The sequence below is a fragment of the Meles meles genome, chromosome 8, assembly GCF_922984935.1.
Source record: "Meles meles chromosome 8, mMelMel3.1 paternal haplotype, whole genome shotgun sequence".
Lineage (NCBI taxonomy): Eukaryota > Metazoa > Chordata > Mammalia > Carnivora > Mustelidae > Meles > Meles meles.
The window spans coordinates 78,893,422-78,915,355 of NC_060073.1; the positions used below are offsets into that span (position 1 = coordinate 78,893,422).

Here is a 21,934-nt window from a genome sequence, read left to right on the forward strand (position 1 = left end):
CGAGAGAGGGAATACATGCAGGGGGAGTGAGAGAGGGAGAAGCAGGCTTCCCGCCACGCAGGGAGCCCGATATGGGGCTCGATCCCATGACGCTGGGATCATGACCCGAGCCAAAGGCAGAGGCTTAACCCACTGAGCCACCCAGGCGCCCCCCAATACATTTTTAATATCAAATCTTCATGACTTCTCTCTGATGCAGCCGTTTGGGACTCTTCTGTTCTTTAACACACACACTTTCCAGTGTGTGCCGGGTGCTTCCCACCTCCCTGTGCTGTGTTAGCTCATACTCCTGCTTTGGTCCCCCAGTTGCTCCTTCTGTAATTCAGTATTCCTTGCTTTCTGACTGTGTGCGGGGCCCTAGACTCAGCACTGAGATACAGAAATCACAAGATACAGTCCCTTTGCCTAAAAACTACATTAATCAAGTGGAAGAGAGGACATAACTGATGATACTGTAAAAATCCTGTTAAGGGAGCACAGAGAAAGAAGTAACTAGGGAAATGAAGGAAGCTGTCCCGAGGAAACCTTACAGAGAGTGTGCAGAATGTTGATAAGAGAAGGAGGGGAAGAGAGTGTTCTGAGTAAAAGGACAAGCATGAGCAGAGGCCTGGAAGGCTAAGTGTTCATGGAGTCTTCAGGGGAAGCCAGGGGAGACAGCACACAGTGGAAGGGGCAAGAGATGTCACTCAAAGGGTGGGCTGGGGCTGGAGGGCAAAGGCTTGGAAAGCCATCCTCAACTGTCTCTACCTCTGACTATAAGAAGTAAGCAGTTGGGGAGCCTGGGTGTCTTAGTCGGTTAAGCACCTGCCTTTGGCTCGGATCATGATCCCGGGGCCCTGTGATCAAGCTCCGCATCGGACTCCCTGCTCAGTGGGGAGCCTGCTTCTCCCTCTCCTCCCTGCTTGTGCTCTCCTTTGCAATCTCTCTCTCTCTCAAATAAGTAAATAAAATCTGTAAATTTTTTAAAAAAGAAAAAAAAAGAGGAAGTGAGCAGTCAGTGACTATCTTGAGCAGCTGAGGCAAACTGGATCCAGAGTTTTAAACACTGGCCTCTGGTGAAGTTTGGCCACGAGGGGAAAGCCTCTGAAGTAGTTAGCCATCAGCAGTCTCCGGCTACAGCCTAAGTGAGACTAGAAAGGAGCGTCACCTGGCGGCGAGACCTGGCCACAGACCATCAAGAGATGTCTCCAAGGCAGAATCTAAAGAACCCTCCATTCCAGTTCAGAGGGGAGAAGGACATTGAGGGAAGGCATGCTGGAAACTCTAAACCCTCTAGTTTATTTTATTTTTTTAAAGATTTTATTTATTTATTTGACACACAAAAAAAGATCACAAGTAGGCAGAGAGGCAGGTAGAGAAAGGAGGAAGCAGGCTCCCCGCTGAGCAGAGAGCCCGATTCAGGGCTTGATCCCAGGACTCTGGGATCATGACCTGAGCTGAAGGCAGAGGCTTTAACCCACTGAGCCACCCAGGTGCTGCCATAAACCCTCTAGTTTAAATCATTCCTCATCAATTGTTAAACTCCTAGGTTTAGAGATGGTGTTCTTTGGGCTCCCCTTCCCCTCAGAGCTGTACCCAGACTAATCAAACAGAGGGCACTTGGCAAAACCAGATGAAATCCAATGTCTGCTGTGAGAAAGACAGAACACTTGCCCCTCTCAGAAGTAACTACTGTCTTTTAAGGATAATTCCGTCAAAAAAGAATGCAATGACGTACTCAAGAACCAAAACTTTGTTTATCATTTTTCTTCAAGGGATAATCCTTCTAGCTTAAATAAGAGCGTGCCTTAGTCACCACGCCTGGGCCATAAAGACTGTGAAAACTAAATATACTTGTGAGATTTCTGGCACTGATGAATAGGCATTAGTGAAAGCAGGAAAAGTGCTGGTTCAAAACCAACGTATTAGATTGCCTGCAGTGTGGGATCGGGGGACGGACTAAAATGGAACATGAAGGAACTCTCAGGTTCCTTCACTCTCAGGTGATTGAAATGTTCTAGATGCCAATGAGAGCCATGGTTCCATTTGTCAGAATTTATGGCTTGACACTTAAAATGTGTTCCTGTGGTGATACACAAATTATGATGTCTCAGGATAACAATAAAGTTGATAAAAAAAAAAATAAGCGATGAGAACCAAAATTTAGAAGGTTACTAGAGTCTCATTGTTGAGATTGTTTCAGATCATTTCTTCCCCAGATATCTATTCCACTGGAATTCAAATTCCTTTATTAAAAGCCAGTCTAGGGGCGCCTGGATGGCTCAGTCGTTAAGTGTCTGCCTTCAGCTCAGGTCATGATCCAGGGTTCCTGGGATGGAGCCCCACATGGGGCTCCCTGCTTGGCAGGAAGACTGCTTCTCCCTCTCCCACTCCCCCTGCTTGTATTCCCTCTCTCATTGTGTGTGTCTCTTTCTGTCAAATAAATAAATAGCATCTTTTTTAAAAAGCCAGTTAATAAGAATTGAGCAGGGCCTCCATTTTTACTGGAGTTCCTAAAGACCAGATGCTGTGCATTTTGCTGGGGGTATGAATGTCACAGACGAGGTCCTGACAGAGTCATAACAGCCTCCGACTGAAAACCCCAAAGCAAGCATGACAGGGCTCTTGCAGTTTCCTTAAGCTTAGAGAGCTTGATGTTGGAAGGGAGGGCAGAAAACATTTTTTCCACGTTACAACAATCTCAGTGTACCTGCTGCGTCGCCATTCAGTTTTGGTGCTGATTCTAACACCTTTAACAATCTCAAACATAAAGCTGAGTTCTTCTGACACTGGGTTAGATCCCTGGGAATGATCCTACAGTGAGCGTTATTTCTCCCTGAAGTGATAAAGCCTTGCTCGAAGCCGTATATGTGAACTCTGAACCCTTAACTGAGTGGTAAGAATGGCTGTGCTAAGTTTTCTTCCCATCCAGAATATTCCAGTAGCTCATCATGACGAGGCTTACTTTGTACTTCAGTGATGAAGCCCATGTATGCCCATGCCTGCAACTTAATGAGCACTTTGAGAGGGGGGGATGATCTTTTGGAAATATAAATGAAACTAGCTCTCTTGGTTTAATCTGGACATGAAGCACGGTCTAGAAGGTCGTCCTGGGCCTCAACTGACCTGGGTTCTGTCATTTTAAAAATGAAGAGACCTGAGACCCAGGGAAGAAGTTAAGTGACCTGTCCAAGTACGCTTGGGTAGTTTGGGCAAACCGTGGGCCAGAGGCAAGATCTCCTTCCAGAACTGGACCCGTTTATCTGAAAGCATTCACAACTTTGACTTTTATGTGCTGTCCCATGCCCAAAAGATCTATCATTCCATTTGGCTGAGTTGAGAGGAACCTAACCGTCATTTAGAAACCTTCCAAGGAAGGGAATATAGACGCCCTTGGCCACCCCCGCCTCCCCCGGCACACACACACAGTCTCACAGCATTCCCAGACTGGGAATTTTTAGAGGCTATTTCTTCCCTCCAAGCCCACTCCACAAAATGCCACTGCCTCTGACTTCCTTTGAGCAAATCTGGATTTTAATCACTCTCTTTTTACTTGATTTTTATCCTCCGAAGACCTGCCTGCTCCATTTGCCACAGTGAAGGCAAAGAAACTTCACTTACAGTGAAAGGCATATTTCTCTCGATAGCCTGTCATTTCAGCATTTTGAGAAGCTAAGTAGCTCCGTCCTCATTAAATTAGGCTCAAATTGGAGAAGAGAATTACATACTTAAAAACACAGACACAAAATGATGGATTAATGTTATACCTTAATATAACACATGGTGTCATGTAGTAAGAGCATTAGACCAATTAGCAAGCAAGTTTTGTACTCGGGTTCATCTTTTCTGCTGGAGAACATAGCAAAGGGATGGTGATTTAAGGATGGCATTTATCATACGCCCTTGGGTAGAAAGTTACCTCTTTAGTGACATGACCTGCATTCATTTAGCAAAGATAGCTCCCATCACATGGTAACACAGCAAAGATCCAAGTACTATGCCTCCAAACTGGCATTTACCCGTCTGACTTTATTTCTAGAAATCATCGAAATCCATTGCAATTGGGTCCAAATGGGAACTTTAATATATTCCAAAAATATACTCTGCTCATTTCTTGAGAGCTACCAAATCATAAGTGATACCATTAAGCAGGTTTGTTGGTTTGAGGTGTTTTTTTCCCCTCCCCCTTTTCTGGTTTCGCTTCCGTATCAGTCTGATTGGTAACAGAAAGGAGAAGGAAACAATAAATCTCCCAGTTCCTCCTGGTGTGAATGCCCAAGGTACTGTCAGAAGCAAAATGTATGGGAAGTGGGGGGAGTTTGGGTCAGCAGCTTGGTGGGGGTGGGGCAGGGAAAGGGATGGTTTTCTGCTGTGGTAAAGCAGAAAAAAACCCGTCACCGAATTTAAATTAACAGAATCTGCCTGGAGGGGAGCCGTGGTCTTTGTGTGCTGATTAATGTCAGCCTTGTAAACAGAGCTCCAACAACAGCTAGCTCTCCGGCTAGCCCGCTGAGCAGGAAGCTCAGAGAACACAGCATCTCCTGCTTGGGGATGGGAGCAAAGCCCGGCTCCTCTGAAAAGGGCTGGAAGAGAAAGCGGCAGACGGAGAACATACGTGATAATTTTAATTAGATTTCAGCTGTCTGTCCCAGTGAAGGAAACCCAAAGCAGCCTTGAGAGGCACCTTCCCTTCAGGACTTGCTGCCACAGAGAGCAGCCGTGTGTGGCTCCAACCCCTTCCTCTCCTCACTCAGCTCGTCCTGAGTGCCCCTGCTGTCAGAACAGTGAGTCACAAATTCCCTTCTTCCTGAACAATCTCCAGGCCTGAAGGGACAGCATGTCTGGGAGCAGATCTCTGGAAATCCTCAAGGGGCTTTGCCTGGGGAACCCAGGACTTTGTCCCTCGTGCTTACCTAAAAATGCTAGTGGCAGCGGGCAAATCCGTCATTCCTTGGTTTATGCCTCAGAGAACTGGATCCTGTAGTTGTCAGCAGATGCTCAGATGAAAGACCCTGCGTGAATTTCTTGCTCCATCTTGTTGTTGGTAAGAGCCGTTGATCTTCCAGACGCTGGGCATGGAAGTCAGATCCACAGGCCATGTGTGGGATTTGAAAAGCCGTGTGGTCTATTTATGTCCATCGCTGATATGTTTCCATAAATCTGTGCTTGTGACTTTGAGAAGTTTCCTAAGAGCAGCTAATCAGTCCAGGCCACCTCTGGGTCACATAATCAGCTCTGACACCGAGGCAGCATTCTTGGAACCCTGGGTATATTCACCCCCAGAATCGTTGAAGAATTTAATCTTGGAGCCACCCTGCAAAGGGTCAGAAAACATCCCTGAAACCTCTGCTCTGGGGCTTTATGTCAAGGGGCAGCAAGGGAAGAGGAAAGCCTTCTTGTTTTTAATCCCCGCACCAATAAAATCAGAAGTTGATGTTTATATATCACAGGGTAGTTGTTTTGAAAGAGAAATAAAAGTAAATGATGAAACTTTGGGAAAAAATGGACTCTCTGGAATGGAACCAAGAACAAGCTCTCTCAGTGTTGACCTTTTGGTGAAAGCCACATACTACAATTTATGTCATTCCCTCCAGATATATGATTTTATTGGTTTGCTGGGAATTTTGGCTTAAGGGAAATTACACATGGGGGGTGGGGTGGGTAAAGTGTTTAATTCTTCTTACTGCCAAATGCCTGACCATGGTGAGGTGTTATAGTGGAAAACAACACAGACGGAAGCCCTCCCCTCTAAAGCTTACATTCTAGGAGTCCATGATTTGCAAGAGACATTTTCAGTTAGCTATTCTAGCTAAAGACCCTTGATTCATGGCTGTCTTCATGAAGAGCATTTAGAATCAAGGAGTGCCTGGGTGGTTTAGATGGTTAAGCATCTGTTGTCAGCTCAGGTCATGATCTCTAGGTCCTGGGATCAAGCCCCATGTCTGACTCCCAGCTCAGCAGGGAGTCTGCATCTCCCGCTCCGGATGCCTCTCCCCGTGCTTGTGTTCTCTGTGTGTCTCTCTCTCCTAAATGAATAAATTTTTAAAAATCTTTTTAAAAAAGCATTTCGGATCAAAATAATGTTTTTTCAGCCTACAAAGTTATTACATTTTGCCTCTTACAAATCTTAACAACTGCTGAATTTGGGGTGCATGAACTATTTTGAAATGCTGAGGTCCTCTGGTGAAAAGAGTTAAGTCGGTCTCCAAAACCAGAACTCACTCGGATCATCACTCACTAATTTGTTGGTTGTTGGTAGACATGTCCTGGCTGATATGTTCTAGCTTTTGTGTATATTAAGGTAAAATGGTATTTTGGTTAAGTAAGCGCCTTCCTTTAAATCACAGAGCTGGAGGTCACCTTCTGAGCAGGCATTCTCCCTTCTTTGATGGAGTGCTCCAGGCTCTCTGGCCACTGAATTTCTTTTTTCTCTTTACATCACCCTATGGCCTCACCCATTCTCATGGCTCTGCACAGTACCTGAATGCCGGAAGCCGCCCATTCATAGCTCGCGTGGACCTCTCCTCTGACCTCCAGCCTCCTGCGCTAGCTCCCTACTTGAATCTCCACTCATATATAAGATGCCCATCTCGAATTTAATCTGTCCAAAATGGGGCTCCTGGCCTGTCGTCATCGTCCTCCTGCTGTTCCCTCCAACCCCGCCGATGGCAGCTCCCTCTTTTCAGCTGCTCAGGCCCAAACCTGAGTCATCCCAGGATCTTCTCTTCCTCTCACACCCCGTATCCTGCCAGCCCCACCATCAGAAATCAGTCTTATCACCTACGTGTTCAGAACAGGCTGGCACCAACCACTTCTCATCATCTCAGAGGCCTGAGCGAGCAACCGCTGTCACACGCTTGAGCTCCCGTGGGAGTCGACCAGCTGTCTCGGCTCCCTCGCTCGCTCACTGCTTGTCCTGTTCTTTGCACCCAGCAGCCTGAGTGATCCTGTTAAAATCTGAGTCCCATATCATGACCTTCCACTTCAGAGACCTGAGCTGGCTTCCCACCTCAGCACCACAACCCCACGCTTTCTGCTCCACAGCCTGCTCTCACCCAGAAACCATCTTCTACTTCTTTCTTCCTGACTGTGGTCACACAGGCCTTCTCGACGGTGCCCTCAAACACACCAAAGGGGCTTCCACATCTGCCCTCGTGGGTCCCTCTGCCTGCCCTCTTCCCCACCCTACCAACACCTGTGCTGTTCACTCCTTCCCCTCCTTTGGGTGTTTATTCAAATGTCAAGGCCTTCCGTGACCACCTTATTTAAAGTGACCACCCTTCCCTCCACCTCCCACACGCTCTCTCACTGCAGTATTCCCATCACCCCTTACGGCTTTATTTTTCTTTCTTTTTACCCCCAACATACCATTTATTTTACTCTTTATTGCTTGTTAATTTCTTATTTACTCCCACTAAGTGTAATAATTTCCTCAAGAAATGTTTGACTCTTGTCCATTGCTAAACTCTCTAGCACCTAGAATAGTGCCCGATCGATGCCACACACACGTTTGTTGACGGGATGGATGAGTTTGTATTTCTCTTTCTGTGGCACATCGTTACCCATATATCTACTGACACCTTAGACTTTTTCTTTAAAAATATGTGGAGTTCTTTAATATGCGAAAAATACGAGACAAGACGACTTATATTTCTTGTCAATATTTTACATTTCCTTACTGTTGGGTTCATGGTCAAAGGAGCGAGACTGCTACAAAGTGAAGGTCAAGCAAATCTTTATTTCGCGCCAACCATCAAGAATCAAACTGACCAGCCAGGGACGTCTCTTGCAAAGAGGAGACCCCTCTCTTCTTTACAGACTAGTTTTTAAGGGCAAAGGCCATGTGGTTGGGCCTGGCCACGCACAGATGGCCAATGAGATCGTAACACAGAGAAAGTTGCACAGTCCTGCTAGGTCACACATAAGTGACCAACTGAATTACAATTTACCCTATAGTAAATATTTGAACTAGACTATCACCTTGGTCAGAATTGGCGCCCAAATGGCACCCAAAGGGTGGGGTCCATACTCCTTGGTAGCTAGGGAGACAGTATGCATCCCCCCACCAATTGGATACCTCCACCTGGCCTGACCCACCCTTGTATTTGGGCTTTGTTACCTGGGACTGGTTTTCCAGGACTTGTTTTTAAGTAAGTCCCCTGGGGGGAGGGGTGCAGGGTCAGGATGGAACTGCTCTGGCTAAATAAGCCCTTACACTTACCATTTAATTTAATTGTATATTTTTTAAACTTTAAAAGGACCACAGCTGTTGGTTTCTGTCAGTACAGATCTTTGAGCGGCCCTTTAAGCCAGCACAGCCATAAAATTCTAGTGCAGAGTGTCAAGCCATGCTCTCGGCACTAACCTTCTTACGTCTCCCACAGGCATCAACAGGAAGGTGGTGTACTCCCTGGCTGACTCTGCAGACGGGTTCTTCTCCATCGACAGCTCGTCGGGCATCATCATCCTGGAGCAGCCGCTGGACCGAGAGCAGCAGCCCTCCTACAACATCAGCGTCCAGGCCACTGACCAGAGCCCCGGCCAGGCTCTGTCCTCTCTTGCCACAGTCACCATCACCGTCTTGGACATTAACGACAACCCGCCTGTGTTCGAGAGGAGGGACTACCTGGTCAGCGTGCCTGAGGACACCTCCCCGGGCACCCAAGTGCTTGCTGTTTTTGCCACCAGCAAAGATATCGGCACGAATGCCGAGATTACATATCTCATCCGGTCTGGGAATGAGCAAGGGCGATTTCGAATCAACCCAAAGACAGGTGGGTACAGGGCAACCTGCTTAGAACTCTCAGCTTCAGTATATCCTGCTTCTCTTAGCCTTCTAACTGAACTCTGGGCAGACTCTTTTTCCTCCTTCTCCCTCCCTCCCACCGGAAGCACATCTTCTCATGGCTGGGCCTGCGTGCTGATGTGAGGTGTCCTTCTGGTACCTGCTTCTGGGGATGCCCACTGCCAAGTGTTAAAGCCCCTAGCTGTGGGCTCACTCAGCAAACACTTGACCTCTAGGTGGTCTCTAGGAATGTCTCAGAGGAAGGGTCAGGAGCAGCAATGTGGCTCATAGATGGGGGACAGGAAGTAGTATTTGCATACCAAGCATAAGTTGTTTCTTTCCCTGTCTTTTCTGTTTTTGCTTTGTTTCATTTTTTGTTGTTTTATCTGGATCATTGTGTTTGTGTGTGCAAGTGCTCCTAGAATCTAGGAGCACTTGTCCCCATCCACGCTCAGGCTTCCACTCTCTGGTCACCCACCAAAGCAGACGCTGAAAAGTGGTGTGTGTGTGCACGGTGACACACAGGCCTCATCAGCTAAGCACCCTGGTCAGACAGAACCGGCCCTGTGTTTGAGTCCCGCCCACTACTCCCAGGCAGAAGACTCCCAGGCCTCATGCTTTGCAAACTCAGGGACGGTGCCTCATCATTAGGGAAAACATGTCTAGAAAGAAATCAAGAGAACAAAAAGAGAACAGTAGGGCTTTCTGTTTATTAGGGAGTTAACTATTGGGGGCACTTAGGATCATAAAGATAGTAACTCAAGAAACAAGTTTGGGTATTCCTTGAAGAGTAAATATAACTTTCCACTATGTATTTATAATGTTTGTATTAATGTTTTCAAAGCACTTTCATAGATACTCTCATTTGCTTACCTATTCTCCTATATATAATCATAGTCAAAGCAGGCCCATTTTTCAGATAAGAAAGGTAAGTCTCTCCCACTTCCCATCCGTTGGACACAAGGAAAATGTACTTGTTGAGCAAGGCGGCAAAGGTGGCAAAAATTCTCCTTTGAATAATTCAATTAACATGAACAGGAAACTATCATAATTAGCAACATTTACTTAACATAGTGAATACGCCAGATTCCTATTAAATTGTTAGTTATTTCTCTCCTTTCCCATGTGAGGAAAACAGAGCTTCGAAGCGGTTAAGTAAGTTCTCCAGCGCCCACTGGGAGTCAGCGGGGGAGCCACGATTTGAGCCCAGATCTTCCTGATTCTGGAATACACGCTCTCACTCCATTAGGCCCTACTCTGCTGGGTGGGGGTGGTGCAAAAAAGGGAAGGAGATGCAGTCTCTGCCGTCAGGTTTAAGAAATATTGATGGAAAGAATTGTTTTTGCTTTGTTTCATTTTTTGATATTGATGGAAGAATTGCATTAGCGGCTTCTCCCAGCAGTAACTCCATTTATTATGGTTGCTACTTCAAATTAAAATGTATGGGATTTCTCTCATTTAAATACGTGTTAGACTTGGTCTGTCTAGTTGCGGTCATTGTATATGAACACCATGGGGAAATGGTTAAGTGTTGTTTAAATTTGGCACAGGATAACAAGACTGGAATACAAAACAAAGCACTAAGAGTGGTAATTGCTAAGAAAACTTAATTATGGGGGAAAAGAGGCTCTTGTTATAGGTATGACTTTGGTTTCTCACTTTAAATAGAAGGTCAAATTTAGCAGCTGGGGAAGGTGACTGTTTGGAGATGTGAATGGATATGACTTACTGACCTTGCTCCTAATGATTGTTTTCCAGTAGGCAGAGAGGTGAATGCCCTTGAGAACAGCTCTGCAGGCAGGACTGTGACCAGTTTCCAGTTGCGGAATGCAGGATTGGGTCACCTTACCAGAAGGGGATATAGTGGGAGGGAGAGGCACTCTCAGAGCCCCTCCAAGGGGTGGCACCTCGCCAGGGACTTCCACCTGTTCTACTGGCTTAATTTGAATTGCACTATGACATGGACACCACGTCCTGTATTTGTGGACACTAAACTCACATTTACTGTTTGACCACTAATCCCAGGTATTTGATTTTCTTTAGGTCACTGTACCTTGAGCTGTCTGAGCTCTTTGCCCTCTTTGTGCTGTAATAGCTTTAGATAAGCACATCATAACTTGGCACGGCACGTTAGTGGTTTTTTAAATTCAGTGAAGTCTGGGGCGGGGGGGGGTCATGAAATCACAGCCCCACATCTCAGCTCATTCTCTGTCCGCCTGAGTCCAATTAAGGGATCATCGGGAGACCCTTATCAGGGAAGCTTGTTTCTGTCCCTTTTCCCAAGAGGCATAGAGGCAAATAACGCCAGACAGTTTAGGGCTGCTTGAGAGAAGTTCAGAAACTACTATAAAAACCGTCAAAGACTTTATTTCTCCAGTGTTGCGTCTGATGGATGGCTGTGTTTTAACTGACAGCATTAATCAGACTCTGAAATGCCTTCCACGGGGCATTAAATAAACAGATTCCTGAATATCTACAATTCCTGGCTGGAGATGATGTTATAAATATTCCCATGATTATGGAACTGCTGACCAGTGTTTTTTTTCCTAATCAAATCTAAAAACTTCCCATTTTTCTTTAAAGGGGGTATTTCTGTCTCAGAGGTCCTGGACTATGAATTATGCAAAAAGTTTTTCCTGGTGGTGGAAGCCAAAGATGGGGGCACACCAGCTCTCAGTGCGGTGGCCACTGTCAACATCAACCTCACGGATGTGAACGACAACCCTCCCAGGTTCAGCCAGGATGTTTACAGTGCTGTCATCAGTGAAGATGCCTTGGTCGGTGACTCTGTCATTTTGGTAGGTGCCAGTGGGCGGTCCAGATGCCTGGGACTCATGATTCCAAATAGAGTGAAAAAGTGAGCAAAAGCTATCTTGGATTCTCGTTACACTTTCTGTTTTCAGGGTCTTTTTGTCTTTGTCCCCAAGAACTCTAGTCAGTGACCAATCTTTCAGCTGTTCCTTCTTTTGTACATTGGAAGGGTCTGATAAATTCATTTATAGCAAGGTGTAAGTGACCAATAATTACTTTCTTCCTTGGAGAATATGTTTTCCAAGAAAACAGAACAGACCATGGAATACATTTGTACTGATAGCTCTCACCAGTTTCTGACCTTAGATAATAAGTTATTAGGTGGCTAAGGATAAAATAAATTCGCTCCCCCAACCAGCACACACACACACACAAACACACACACACACACACACACACACACGCATGCATAAAAAGTAGGGCAGCTTATATAGGAGCAAGATTAAGACTAATTAATCTCTCTTAAAGGAACTCCTTCTGGAAGGAATTTTTTCGTAAGAGTAAGCCATGTTTTAGGAGAACATGGGTCCTCTCAGACTTAGAAATTACGTGTTGGAAACCATCAGTCCCATGCTTACCATCATCACCATCCCTACTGGATGAGTCCCTTCCATCCATCCCTATCTCTGGCTCCTGCAGTACCAGTGGTGGACTTCCCAGGCTCTCTCTCCTTCCTGACTGTGAAGATACTACTTGCACACACAGAAATCCCAATATCCCCAAAATGGAGCAGCAGACAGGGGGCAGGTGTGTTTGCCATGTAGGAAAGGGAATTCTCTATGGGCTTCCTTAGCATGGAAATGCATAGATTTAGGGGCGCCTGGGTGGCTCAGTGGTTAAGGCCTCTGCCTTCAGCTCAGGTCATGATCCTGGGGTCCTGGGATCGAGCCCCACATCCGGCTCTCTGCTCAGCAGGGAGCCTGCTTCCTCCTCTCTCTCTCTGCCTGCCTCTCTGCCTACTTGTGTTCTCTCTCTGTGTGTCAAATAAATAAATAAAATGTTTAAAAAAAAAAAAAAGAAATGCATAGATTTAGAGAATGTCTGACTCCCTGGCAGAGACCCTTGTTTTGCAGAACTGGAGGAAAAAAAAAGTCACCCAACTATCCCTATCAGTTAGCTTTGGCCCTATCCTTACCTGCTCAAGGCCTAAGGAAATTCATGCTTAATAAGCATCAAATGGCAGACAGAGAGAAATCACTGGAAAGAAAATGGCGGCTCCAGTAATGGCTCCTTCAGCCAAGCCATGAGCTCTTCCAGTGGGGGACGATCATTGGCACATGAGCACAGTGCCTAAGAAGACTGTCCCAGCTATGCCCGTTTGTAAGACCTGGGACCCTAAGAATAAACCTTTTCTCAGTCTCTTATGTCATGGTTTTTGTTATTGTTGTTGTTTTGTTTTTTGTTTTTGTTTTTGTTTTTGTTTTTTTGCTTATGTCCCATGAAGCTAGTAGCAGAAGATGCGGATAGCCAGCCCAACGGACAGATTCATTTTTCTATTGTGAACGGAGATCGGGACAATGAATTTGCCGTGGAGCCTGTCTTAGGACTTGTAAAGGTTAAGAAGAAACTAGACCGGGAACGGGTAAGCTAGTCTGGGCCAGCTCCCCTCACGTGCACCCCCAGCCCCTCACTGGAATTCAGTATAGGCTCCCTGAGGAAAATGCAGGAAGATTCTCCACCCCAGATAATGACAGTAAATAGAATGGGCTGAAGTGCAACATAACATATTGGGGTTAAGTCTTGGAAAGAATTTTCTGCCAATAGATACGAGCAGTTTCTTATTTATGGGTGTTTTAAAGAAAGAGCAAAGGTGTGTCTTTCTGGATGCTTTGAATTGCAGTCCTTCCGAGAGTGAGAAGGCAAGAAAATACCTCAGCATTGGGATCCTGTGGTCCTGGTCTCATCGGCAGCTTTAGGCCTAGGTGAGCACTTACAAAAGGAGCATCTGAAGGTATTTAGGTCAGAAAGAATGATCCAGAAATCTCCTCCTCTGCCAAGGTTAAACCAAGTTTCTAAACATTGTGTGTTTTGACTAAAAATATATGTCTTCGGAGTGAAATTAAATATGGGAAAAGATGTCACTAAAAAGGAAAAAACCTCCCTATGTGGCAGGTACCCATAACTCCCGAAGGATCAGAAGATAAATAATGTCCGGGTGATAGCTATTGTGTTTGAACAAAGGCCGAGAGCTGTAGTTCTAATCAGGTTGGTTTGGCCCCTCCAGGGGACCCTTGGCAATGTTTGGGGACAGTTTTGGTTGTCCCAAATGGGCAGCAAGGGACATTGGCTTCTAGTGGGTAGAGACCAGGCGTGCCGCTAAACATCCTACAAAGGCACAAGTCAGGCCCCGGCAGCCAAGAATTACCTCGGGCCCACATATCAGAGTGCCGAGGTTGAGAAACCCCAATCTAGAGAACCAAGAGAGAAGGTGCCGATATTTAGCAGCCTACGGCCGAGCCTGCAGCTCCTCTGAGTGTGGGCAGCAGGACAAAAAGGCTGCCCTTCCTTCCTCACGGTTGGCCCTTTGTGCTCCGGCAGGTGTCTGGATACTCCCTGCTTGTCCAGGCGGTAGACAGCGGCATTCCTGCCATGTCATCCACAGCCACTGTCAACATTGACATTTCCGACGTGAACGATAATAGCCCAGTCTTCACGCCTGCTAACTATACCGCTGTGATCCAGGTGAGCAAATCTGGGCCTGATGCACTCAGCCTTCTTCCTCTGCTGTGGTTTACTCATCATTTTTTCCACTTTTTTTCTTTTTTCCTATCAACTCATCCCATTACGAGCCTGGGATGAAAAGACCATAGCTGACTGAGAACCAGTGATGAGCGCTGTTGCCCATGGCATCCTTCCAGGTGTGGGGCACTTTGCAGGCACCACCTCTCCCTACCACAGCCCAGTCAGTAAAGTGGGAGGGAGCAGCAACCCAGCCCCCACTTGACAGTGAGGGAGCTGAGGGCCCAGGACGTTCAGTAGCTCCCCCAAGATCCTGCAGCTCATTAAGTGTCAGAGTTGGGATTTGAACTCAGGTCAGTCCTCTGCAGAAACCACCCTCTTTTCACCCCCACAGCAGGCTGCCTTTCCGCCACTCCATGCTGTCCCGGCAGCAGAGGGAGATTGCTCCAAACTGTCTCATCTCTCCAAGACAGATCGGGCACCAGGAAAGAGCTGCTGCTCATTAAAATCAATCTTCCAAAAGCAATTTGCTTAGCACTTTAAATCCACCTGCTCCTTAAAATCACGCTGCAGGATAGAGTAGCTTCCTGCTAGTCATCTGTTGGGGGGGGGGGGTTGGGGGGGGACAGAGATGCCTCTTCTTCCCATGCATTTTTTGATTCAAAAGTTGTTTCATGAGCCCGGTGCTAGGGGCAGAGCTACCCGCCCCCCACCCCCTTTCCAGCTCCAGGAGGGTCAGGGGATCCAGTCTGGGAATGCTGTGAGTAGGGAGGAGCTAGAGGCAATGGGGATTGATATGCATGTTGTGGGGGGGACCTTACAGAGTCCAGAGAACCAGGCCTTGCCTCACCCAGTTTGGCCTCAGAATCACCTCCCACGGGGTCTGCAGGCTTTGTGGATAGAAGGTGAGATGAGAGTGAGCCAGGGCCTGAGGGACGTCTTTGGAATAACATCAAGACTGTGAGTCTGGCCCTCCACGGCCGGCTCCCCCCTTCCTCCGCCAAAATGTCCAGGACTCAGGCCCGAGAGGGGAGGCGCGCCCCTCTGCTTCTCACCTCCCACTTCGTCAGCGAAATCTGATTCCTTCCCTGGTGGTATTCCGGTCTTCCTCTCCTCTCTGATGCTCTTTCCAGCAGTCCTGCTTTCTTCTTGCCCTCCTGCTTCCACCAAGCTTCCCCCTGGGGTCCGCCCCTTCCTGCATTTCCCCTCCTCCCAGTCTGCCTCCCACAGTGGCACTGTCCGCCTTGCACAGCCTCTGCACACTCGCCCCGAAACAAAATGGGCTTTGCCTACTCAACATTCGGGTTTATGACACCCATCGGTCAGCTTGACAGACTGTTTTCACGTGCACCACGGGAAGTCAGCAGTGAAGGAAACAAGAATCTCAGCCAGGAGCAGTGACCGTGGCTCACAGCAGCACCGGGGCCTGTCTGCGCTTTCTCTCCCCCTTCCTTCTCAGATGCTGACCCCTGGGGCACACATTCTCTCTCTCTCTCTCTCTCCACTGGAGGAAATGGCCTTTATAAAGTGAGCAAACAAATCAATAAATCTGCTGTTTTGTGTGGTGCTGAGTGTGTTGTCACCATGAAACAGTAAATCTACCCTGGGCTGAGGCCACGCGGTGGCGGACACCAGGAGGATCTGGTGTCTAGTCCTTGACGACCAAAAGGCCACTTGAGAGAAGGAACAAAATAAGAGTCTTTGAAGTCCATTTCTCTTACTCCTTCAAGGAATGTTCCTCCCTTTTTTCCAACCCAGGATACTTCCCTTATTCCAACACATGGTTTTCATAAGACGAATTCAGCACATAGAGCTTGAGTGTGCCTGCCCCGAGCATGACTCCCGTCCACGCGGCAGTGTATCATGGTCTCCATCTCTGTGACCCAAACTTACTTAATGCTGAATCAATGTCATCAGCAGGCCTGACTAATGAAACTGACTTCAGGCCCAAAGCTGTGGTCTTGCTGAAGTCTAAACAGAGGGGGGCCAGAAAACCAATGCCTAAGCTACAGAGAAATTTAATTTGGCGTTATCGGAGTAAGGAGAACCTTCAGCCCTTGAAGGAGTGACAAAGAACCTTTGTGTTTCTATTCTGGGGCACAGGCAAGAGATGGTTCTGCAAACTAATGCTTGAATGATAACATGAGGGTTTCCAAAAATTCTGTTGACTTTAAGAATTTTTGTTCTCTTCATTCTTAGCCTAGGAACCAATCCACCCCCTTTCCCTTTCCTCAAGAAACATGGCAAAACTGTGTTCTGAGGGGTGAGGCATAAAGGCCCATTTCCCACCTGGCATATGCCTTTGTGTGTTTACTGGGAAGTTGCCAGGATGTCTCCCTACCCTCTCCCCAGAAGATTTGATGTTGTGACACTGTGTCACAGTGTTGGGCCTCAGCATGATCTCCTGGTGACAGGTGTGACGAAGGGTCTTCCCATTCTGAAAGGTTGATGTTTTCTTGGCCTGAGAGGGTTCACTACCAACCACAAAAGGCTGGTGGGCACCCTGTAGTCGAGAGCCATTGAGGTGAACTCAGGGCCTTTCCAACCTGTGACGGACAAGATGGAGACAGCGCCAGTCTGGAAGGTCCTCGTATGCATACCGGCAGCTCCTCAACTCACGGGGCAGTCGTGGGGAGGCAGCCAAGGATGCCGAACATGATGCTTACAGATGCCAGCGTGTTTTCAGAAGACAAGATAATATCACAGGGAATCCCTTCTGCTGAAAGCCCTGTTTTCTAGCCGGTAATGATGGGGGGTTTTTTTTCAGTGTAAAGAGAGGTGTAATTTTATCTTCCTTTTTAATATCCTCTTTCATGCAGGAAAATAAGCCGGTAGGCACCAGCATCTTGCAGCTGGTGGTGACAGACAGAGACTCATTCCACAACGGGCCTCCCTTCTCCTTCTCAATTTTGTCGGGAAACGAAGAGGAGGAGTTCATCTTGGACCCGCACGGGATCCTGCGGTCCGCCGTGGTCTTCCAGCACATGGGGTCTCCAGAGTACGTGCTGTGTGTCCAGGTACGGCCCCGTCCTCTGTCCACATCAGGTCTCCGCTCCCTCGTGCTGGTTTCTGTGCCCTTAGGATGGGTTTTCTTTGTGGAGCGAGTCAACATAATTCATTACCTTGCAGGAATGTTCCCCTTTTAATCTCAAATTCAATTTCACACCAATAAAAGCAGCTTCTTTGTGTGAAATTGAACAGGAAGGAAGGGAAGCATCAGTGTTCAGAAAGGACATTCCCATAGCCTGTGCCAGGCAGATAATTGCTGGACCAAAATCTGCATTCTCCAAGTTCCTGGCATTCTAACTGACCCTCAGAGATGACTCGCTGGTCAAGGCTTGCTTTGCTTCTCTACACCCAGTAGAAGTTGCCACATACTCTACCTGTCAAAGCTACCTAATGTGATTGAGGCATATCTTGGCCTCTGCTTCTGAGGAGACCTTTGTTTGGTGAGTTGTCCCAGGGAGACAGGAGGGGTCAAGTCGGATGGCCATGGTCTCCCAACGTGTCAGCTTCCTCAAGATCAGTGGCCTGTGTAAAATGAAATAGGACTAAGAGGCAAAAGTGGCCGGTATGGAAAAGGTGTGGCCAAGGGCAAGAAGTGAGTTCCCAGGAATGAAGTTTGCCTATACGAAGATTTGGGTCCCTTCCGTGAAACCAAGTGATTGTTTTTTTTTTTACTCACAGTGGCCACAGAGGGCAACCCAAAGTCATTATTTTTTTTTTTAAAGATTTATTTATTTGACAGAGAGAGATCACGAGTAAGCAGAGAGGCAGGCAGAGAGAGAGGAGGAAGCAGGCTTCCCGCTGAGCAGAGAGCCCAATGTGGGGCTCGATCCCAGGACCCTGAGATCATGACCTGAGCTGAAGGCAGAGGCTTAACCCACTGAGCCACCCAGGCCCCAACCCAAAGTCATTATTAATGACAGCAATAATAATTATATTTGGATGGCATTTCATTGTGTTCATTATTTCTTAGGGTAAGTTATAGCTTACTCTGGTTCAAGAAACCTTCCAGATTAATGACTTTCAGCTCTGAGCATATCTGTGAATGCTCCAGTTGCTTTCCACTCCTCCAACAATACTATGTAAATAATTTTAGATCACAGTAGCGGTCCCAAAAGCAAGGAGAGACGTTTCGTGCCTTCTCACAGAAGCTAGGACGGTTCCTTGCCTACACTTTCAGACGGGTAGAGCATAGATTCTGCATCTCAGACTTTGGGAACACCATGGGGAGCTTTCTCGTCCTTGTCCCTAAGGACAAACCACCTCCAGGTGCTGAGTTTCTACCTTCCTAAGGTCCCTGAGTGCACCAGTTACATTTCCTTTGTCCTTGCCTCACTGTGTCCTGTCCCGCCCTGCATGCTTACTGTGGCAGGAGCCAAAGGTGAGAAATCACTCCTCTTCCTGCAATGCACATCCTCGGCAATTTTGCCGAACGGGAACAGGGGATGGAGGAAGGAGCAAACATGGGTAAAGGAATAAATGTCTTCTCGGTAAGTTTGATTGGTTTTCAAACGATTCTGCTCTCTCTGAGTTTCTTGCCTTTCTCCCTCTTGGCTGTTTTAGGCAAAAGACTCGGGCAAACCCCAGCAGGTCTCCCACTCCTACATCCGCGTGCGGGTCATCGAGGAAAGTATCCACAAGCCCACGGCCATCCCGCTGGAGATTTACATCGTCACCATGGAGGACGACTTTCCTGGTGGGGTCATTGGGAAGATCCATGCCACAGACCAAGACATGTATGATGTGCTCACGTTTGCCCTGAAATCAGAGCAGAAGAGTTTGTTCAAAGTGAACAGTCACGACGGGAAGATCATCGCCCTGGGGGGCCTGGACAGCGGCAAGTACGTGCTGAACGTGTCCGTGAGCGACGGCCGCTTCCAGGTGCCCATCGACGTGGTGGTGCACGTGGAGCAGCTGGTGCATGAGATGCTGCAGAACACCGTCACCATCCGCTTTGAGAACGTGTCCCCCGAGGACTTCGTGGGGCTGCACATGCATGGCTTCCGTCGTACCCTGCGCAACGCCGTCCTCACGCAGAAGCAGGACAGTCTGCGCATCATCAGCATCCAGCCCGTGGCAGGGACCACCCAGCTGGACATGCTCTTCGCCGTGGAGATGCACAGCAGTGAGTTCTACAAGCCGGCCTACCTGATCCAGAAACTGTCCAATGCCCGGCGGCACCTGGAGAACGTCATGCGCATCTCGGCCATCCTGGAGAAAAACTGCTCGGGGTTGGACTGTCAGGAGCAGCACTGCGAGCAGGGCTTGTCCCTGGATTCCCACGCCCTCATGACCTATAGCACGGCGCGCATCAGCTTCGTGTGCCCACGTTTCTATAGAAATGTGCGCTGCACCTGTAACGGTGAGTCTGATTTGGAGTCCCCCCACCTTCTCGCACGCCACCTCCATTCCAGCTCCTGCACCTCTGCTGGTCTGCATAGACCCGGCTTCCCTTCAGATAAGCGTCACTCGCTCATCCGCTCATTCAGCAAAATGTTTACTGACCACCTATGGTGGGCCAAGCCACCGTGAGAGACGCCCGGCCAGGTCTAAGCAAGACGAGGGAATCCCCTTCTCCCCTCACTGAGCAGCACAGAGCAGCAGGCTAGCAGGGGCCCAGGCGCTAAGTATTGCTAGGGGAAGTACAAAATCCTGCAGGAGGACCCATCGAGGAGGAAGGTCTCCTGACGGGTTGGGAGAAAGGGTAAGTAGGAATCAGACACATGGGAACCGGTAGGGGAGGAAGAACATTCCAGGCCAGGGGGCAGTTGAAGAGGAAGGTTCAGGGCAGGAGAGAAGCCTACAGCAGGGGAGTGACAGAGATGTTCTGTTACTGGAAGTGGGGGCATGATGACAGATGAGACCCGTGAGCAGGCCCAGGGTTCACACAAGGGCCTTTAGCCAGGATGAACATGGTAGAAATTGTTGCAAGGCAGGAGGAGCCGTGGTAGGCTGATGTGAGGTGAAGAAGTGACAGGATCAGAGCTGTCTTTCACAAAAAGCGTGCTGGTTGCAGAGGGGAATGAATTAGCTGGGCCCAGGCAAAAGGCAGGTCAACAAGTTAGGAAGCCATGGCTGAGGGTAAGGGCAGTTCAATTTGCTTCAGTGAAAAACGGGCCACACAGAGAGGAGCACAGCCAGGGGAGGGATTCAACCCTCAAAGCAGAGGAAATACAATGGCTCAAGTTTGTTGATATAACTAGAGTCCCTGAACCTTGACCTTTCCTGGTCAGAGGCCATAGCTGCCCAGAGTCCCATGCCCACGGTGGTCAGTGAGAAGTATTGCTCTCTGCCTCTTTTCCTCTCTGACATGTAGAGCCATAAATTCACTGCCCTCTTCTAAGAAAATTGCACCCGGAGTTTTTCTAGCCAGCGTGAACTTGACCCAAAAGGACTGTGGCCAGAAGAGAGGCCATTTGTAAAACATCCCTTTAGGTAAATTGGGGACAGGCAGGGCCCCTGGCCTCTTTCCCTTATAGAAAGTTCTTGGTTGTGGCTTGAAAATCAAGACCATCAGAGCACAGGTCCTGAGATCACAGCTCCTGCCAAGAGACGTTTCGACAGCCTCCCGGCAGCACAGAAAGTGCTCGCCACTCACCCTGTGGTACCTGGTGAATTCTGTGTTTGCATCAGGTAGGTGTAGTGCTGTCTGACCTGTTGAATATGTAAATTAGCTCCAAAGTAACTCCAAGCACGCTGGCTGGAAGCGATGCATTTCTGGCAGGTGCCACCAACATGCAGGATTTATGAGCGCCAGCTGTCCGGGCTTTACCTAGACTTCCTTTGTAGGCAAACTGATTTATGCACCAAAGCTCTGCTGGGGACTTCCTGCAGTGATTCACGGCAGGGTTCAAAAGAGGTTCACTACAGGACAGGGCAGACCCTGCGGGAGAAACTAAACCAGCTAATTAATCCTTGTGCTCTGAGAACTCATTTCGGCCAGTGGAAGTCTGTGGTGGCAGCAATGTGCGAGGCACTAAAGCTTCGACGTGGAAAAGACCCCGTCTCTGCCCTTAGGAGCTGGCCACTGGGAGGTCAGCTTGCAAGTGCTTATTTGCAATAATAAGGTTAAAATACATGCTAGGGAGGAGAAAGGACGGGATCCCTGCTCTCGCCGGAGGGAAGCTCTCTGTGACATTTCTATACCACGGACGGTCTGTGTCCTGGGTCTTGAGGGATGAGTATGAGTTCATCAGGAAGAGTCAGAGAAGGCCCAACTGGGCAGAATTTCTTGAAAGAAGGAACTCAGAAGGGTGGTTTTTTGTTGGAGAGAGGGAGGTTTTTCATGAGACACTACTTTTTTTTTTTAAGATTTTATTTATTTATTTATTTATTTATTTAACAGAGAGAGAGAGAGAGAGAGAGAGATTGAGAGAGAGTTGAAGAGAGAACACAAGCAGGGGCAGAGAGAGAGGGAGAAGCAGACTCCCTGCAGAGCAAGAAGCCTGATGTGGGGCTTGATCCCAGGACTCTGGGATCATGACCTGAGCCGATGGCAGATGCGTAACGACTGAGCCACCCAGGAGCCCTAAGACACTAATGTTTATAATGCAGTTAGTTTCGAAGAGGGGTCCCTGTCCTTGACTTCTATTCTGTGGTCCCCATAAACCTTTCTACTCCCAGTAAATCCAGAAGGCTGGAAGTTTTGTTTTTTTTTTTTTTTTTTTTTTTTTG

The 21,934-nt window shown here is 47.9% G+C and overlaps 1 protein-coding gene across 1 annotated transcript in view; it reads left to right on the forward strand.

Moving 5' to 3' along the window:
• The window catches only part of FAT3 (FAT atypical cadherin 3), a 662,119-nt gene that overhangs the window by 591,457 nt on the left and 48,728 nt on the right, over positions 1-21,934 (forward strand). The window contains exons 14-19 of the mRNA XM_046016531.1: positions 8,364-8,753; positions 11,348-11,562; positions 13,020-13,157; positions 14,114-14,257; positions 17,074-17,271; positions 18,824-19,622. Coding sequence (XP_045872487.1) covers positions 8,364-8,753; positions 11,348-11,562; positions 13,020-13,157; positions 14,114-14,257; positions 17,074-17,271; positions 18,824-19,622 — 1,884 coding nt within the window. The remainder of the gene's footprint in view (positions 1-8,363; positions 8,754-11,347; positions 11,563-13,019; positions 13,158-14,113; positions 14,258-17,073; positions 17,272-18,823; positions 19,623-21,934) is intronic.